Source organism: Mustela lutreola, chromosome 1 (genome assembly GCF_030435805.1).
Source record: "Mustela lutreola isolate mMusLut2 chromosome 1, mMusLut2.pri, whole genome shotgun sequence".
Taxonomy (NCBI): Eukaryota; Metazoa; Chordata; class Mammalia; order Carnivora; family Mustelidae; genus Mustela; species Mustela lutreola.
In genome coordinates, this window is record NC_081290.1 from 277,760,716 (window position 1) to 277,765,693 (window position 4,978).

At 41.4% G+C, this 4,978-nt stretch overlaps 1 protein-coding gene across 1 annotated transcript; it reads right to left on the reverse strand.

Annotated features, from left to right (window-relative positions):
- Positions 1-3,527: 3,527 nt before the first annotated feature.
- On the reverse strand, positions 3,528-4,472 carry LOC131822681 (olfactory receptor 10W1-like). Its single transcript, XM_059158970.1, has one exon. It carries the CDS (start codon positions 4,470-4,472, stop codon positions 3,528-3,530), a length of 945 nt encoding a protein of 314 aa, XP_059014953.1.
- Between the last annotated feature and the right edge of the window lie 506 nt (positions 4,473-4,978).

A 4,978-nucleotide genomic window follows, 5' to 3' on the forward strand; every position in this document is an offset into this window, starting at 1 on the left:
TTCACTCCCCTCTTCCACTCACACCCCACGTCCAGTCTGTAGGAAATTCTATTGGTTTTACCTTCAAAAAACATCCAAAATATGATTACCTGCCTAGATGTTACAAGATGCCTAACAAGATTTTGATCCTCTCTTCTTCCCCCTAAAATAGCAGATTTTCTACTCTGCACACAGAGGGATTCACTTAAAATATAAGCCTGATAATGCCCTACCGTGCTCAGATCTCTTTGGGGGCCTTGCACCTTACTGAGGGTAAAATGGAAGCTCTTACTATGGTCTATAAATTGACTTTCTGTAATTTCTTATCTTATCTCGTACCATACCACCCTCTGTTGCTCTCTGTTTCACCCCATATCTCAGGTTAACACAACCTCCTTGGTATTTGTTTCACTGGGCTCTGGGCACTGAGCACTTACTGTTCTGGGGAGAACATTAGATCATCTTTGATTAAATGTGTGGCCTCAGAAACTGTATCACCTGGGTTTGATCCTGGGCTATGCCTCTTACCATTGCTTGCATTCTTTTCTTTTCTTTCTTTTTTTTTTTTTTTCCTTCTTGAAATCTTGGATAGTAATTTAAACTTTCTGTACATTAGTTTCCTTATCTGTGAATTGGGGATAATAGTGGTATTCCTCTCCTAAGGTTTTGGAAAGGATAAATAAACCAAACCATGTAAGTGATCATGTAGGGTTCATCATCATCATCACCATCATCATCATCATCACTATTGTCCTCCTCCTCCATGATAAAATGAAGCAAAAATGAAGAAATAAGACTTGCTAGCATAGCTGCAAGACATCGGTAGCTTCCACTTTATTTATTCTATTATTTTAAAGATTTTATTTACTTAGAGAGAGAGAGAGCACACAGAGGGAGAGAGAGAAGCCGACCCCTTCCGTGAGTAGGAAGCCCAATGCAGGGCTTGACCCCAGGACCCAGGGATCATGAACTGAGCCAAAGGGAGATGCTTACAAGACAGGGCCACCCAGGCACCCTGTAGCTTCTACTTTCAATTTCTGGATCCACACACTGTATGAAGAAGCTGGTGCGGGACTCCTGAATGGTGAAGCACCATGTGGAAAGAGAGTAAGGTGCAACCAACACCCAAAACATCAACGATGTGAATGAAGTCATCTTAGATAATTCAGCCCCAGGCAAATTCCCAGCTGAATGCAACTATTTGTGACCCTAGCAAACACAGAACATGAGAACCATTCTGTTGAGCCCAGGGAAACCATACCACATAATCGTGAAAACTAATAAGTAGTTATTGTTTCAAACAGCTAGATTATGGAGCAGTTTACTTTATGTCAGTAATTAACTGATACTTTAAGTCAGTGGCATGAAAATCCAGTTTGCCTGTAGGTCTCACAGCTTCAATCTTTACTAACAATTAGAAGTTTTGTCTGCTTCATGTGTACAGGAAACTTAACAAAGATTTTTTCTTTATTTTAAGAGTTTATTTATTTATTTATTTATTTATTTATTTATGAGAGAGAACACATGGGCAAGCAGGGGGAAGGGGAGAGGGAGAGAGAGAGAGAGAGAAATCTCAAGCCAATTTCCTGCTGAGTGTGGAGGCTGATGTGTGTCTTGATCTCAGAACCCTGAGATCATGACCTGAGCCAAAAACAAGAGCTGGGTGCTACTGTTTAAGCACCACCCCACCATGAGTCTACAGTGTTCTGTTATAGCGATCCAAATGGACTACAGTATATGTATTCTGTTAATCATGTCTATAGGTTTAGGTAGAATGGGAAAGGTTTCCTTTAAAATCATTACACTCATTACAACTATAAAAATTACAAATTAAAATACAGTAGTCCAATTTCAAAGTATCTAAAATGGCTTAAATTTTGGTAAAGCTCAAAAAGAAGGAATTCTCTGAGGTAAATTACCTTTCCTTGTTATGCTAATTCCCCTCAAGCCTGAAAATGGTGTAGAACTAAAATGAACTCTACTTAAGGAGCTAGGCTGAACATTCCTAGGGAGTGTGGAGAAGATGCTGGAGGAAACACTTGTAACATCACCTATGAAAATATTCTCTCCAATTCTTTTCCTTTATTTTACCTCAGTATACCCTAAATAATGGCAGTAATAATAGTGGCAATAGTAAGACCATAATAATTGATATCATGTTTATAGGGCTTATTGTAAAACCTGTATTAATTCATTTGATCCTTAAATGGTAGGTTTTTTTGTAATCTCCTTCGGATTGAAAATAAAGTCAAGGCACAGAAGGTTTAAGTGAGTTTTTTTTCCTTGTCATACAGGTAGAAAGAGGCAATCTAGGGCCTGCGCTGTTCCGTAAACCTTTTTCATCGCCTATCTGTAAACTTGCCTGATAACCAGTGCTTTAATTATATAACTAATTAGGGATTATTGACTGTACAATATCACTGATAAATGAATTTGTTACTGAGAAGCCAATTACTACCTAAAATGCTAGATGACATATAGAATATTGAAAAATCCTAAACAGCTGACAAGATAGCAAAATATTACCAGAAAAACAGGAATTCGGTAAGGCAAATGAGGGTGGAAGCTACTTTTAACTCTTTCTGGAAAATAGATCTTGGTTGGAGGACATGCTTTGGGGGCAGGGGGTATGAACAATCTTCTTTCATACATTAGTTGTTTAGCCCATACTTTATTATAAAGAAATTGGATTGTTAACATATTGTCATTTCCACACAAAATACTATATAAGAAATAATTTTGGGGTGCCTGGGTGTTTCAGTCATTTAAGCAGCTGCCTTTGGCTCAGGTCATGATCCCAAGTTCTTGAGATTGAACCCCACATTGGACTCACTGTTCAGTGGGGAGCCTGGTTCTCTCTCTCCCTCTGTCTGCTATTCCTCCTGCTTGTGCTCTTTCTCTCTCTCTCTCTCTGTCCAATAAAAATATAAAATCTTAAAAAAAAGAAAGAAACAATCTTTTTCTGGTTATGCTTTGTTTGCCCCTAACTCTCAAGATCCTTTTCTTGCCTGTCTTCTCCGAAAGGTTAATTTCTGGGAACTGAAACATTAAGTCTACTCTTTCCTCTTGCTTTCAGTTGGGTTTGGCCCATGGGGGACAGGCAAGGGTTTGGGGGGGTACGAGAAGAGAACGTTTGGAGTATTTATCTCCTGGTCTCTCTCCGCATTGCTGTATTTCTGTCAACTGTCGCTTCTTCCCCCTAAAGCTACAGTTCCTACCAAGTGTTTTCTCTCAGTACACTTGGCTCCTACAGGTCTCTGGTCATACTCTACCCTATGTCTGTGAGGTCTAGGGTTGATCATGGCTTCCTGTTACTGCTCCAATGAAAGTATGTTGCTGCACATACTGGCTTCGTTATGCTCATTTGTTCATTTCCTTCCTAGAAGAGAATTACTGAATGAAATAGTAGAAGCCACATAGCTAAATGGTATCCAGATAATTTATACCATTTTAAAAGCTTATTTTGAACATTATTTAGGAGAAATTGCAGTTTCATTGAGATTTGCATGAGCTGGAATCAAACTCTTGCCCGAAGGTTGTAGACTCCTCTAGTTGTTATGGGAGAGGCAATTCTTGGTAAGAATTCTCCCCAGGGTCCCCTTCATTTCACTGTTCCTCAGAGTGTAGATAAGTGGGTTGAGCAGTGGGGTTCCCAATGTGTACACCAGTGAGATGAACTGATCTTGCTTGGGGTAGTAGCTGGAGCTGGGGCGCATGTACACAAAGGCACAACAGCCATACTGCAGCAGGACCACAGAGAGGTGGGAGGAGCAGGTGGAGAAGGCCCGGTGACGTCCAGCTGCTGAGTGGATCTTGAGCACGGCAGTCACAATGAAGACATAGGAAGTAGCAATGAAGAAGAAAGGCACGGCAATGGCCAGTGTGGCTGCCACCGGCACTAACTGCTCATGGATGTGGCTGTTGGCACAAACAAGAGGCATCACTGGTGGAATATCACAAAAGAAGTGTTGGATACTTCGAGCCCGGCAGAATGGCAGAGAGAAGATGAAGGCCACCAGTTGTGCAGACAGGAACAAGCCGATGCCCACAGAGGACACGACCAAGCGGACACAGAGAGTTAAAGTCATGGTGAGAGGGTACTGCAAGGGGTGGCAGATGGCAACATACCTGTCATAGGCCATGGTGGCCAAGAGCAAGCAATCAGCACTGCCAAGCCCAATGAAGAAGATCATCTGAGTGGCACAGCCTAGGAGGGTGATGGTCTTCTCTGACTGTAGGATGTTGGCCAGGATGTGGGGTACCACCACCGCAGTATAACATAATTCTACTCCTGAGAGGCTGCCCAAAAAATAGTACATGGGTGTATGTAGGCGAGCTTCTGTCTGGATGGCCACTATAATTAGGACATTCCCAGTGATGATCAAGGTATAAACGAGGCTGACTCCAAGGAAGGACAAGACACAGAACTCTGGTTGGGAGGGATAGGCGAGGAACACAAATTCCATCAAAAGTGAACGATTTCCCCAGATCATTGAACTAACAGAGTGTCTCTGCTGAGAAATACAAAGACAGAAGATAAAATTGGACCAACAACATATTAGTTCACACTCTGAGCCATGATCTAATCTAATCAGGTCTGGAGTTAAAATCTTAGAATTATTAGACCCAAGTCTCTCTTTTCCTCTTTTTTAATCAAATCTTTTTCTTTTCTTTCTTTTTTTTTTTTAAGATTTTATTTATTTATTTGACAGAGAGAAATCACAAGTAGACGGAGAGGCAGGCAGAGAGAGAGAGAGGGAAGCAGGCTCCCTGCTGAGCAGAGAGCCCGATGTGGGGCTCGATCCCAGGACCCCGAGATCATGACCTGAGCCGAAGGCAGCGGCTTAACCCACTGAGCCACCCAGGCGCCCCTCAAATCTTTTTCATATGAGTATTTACAACTTAATTTCTAAGTGCCAGGAGTTGGCCTAAATTGTGTAAAAATTTTTTGAGAAAAGAAGCAGAGTATAGCTTTCAAAATGATTTTTAGAGGAAGTTG

Excerpts from the sequence above, each read along its gene's own strand:
- LOC131822681 (XM_059158970.1), bottom strand. The coding sequence starts at position 4,472 with ATGATCTGGGGAAATCGTTCACTTTTGATGGAATTTGTGTTCCTCGCC.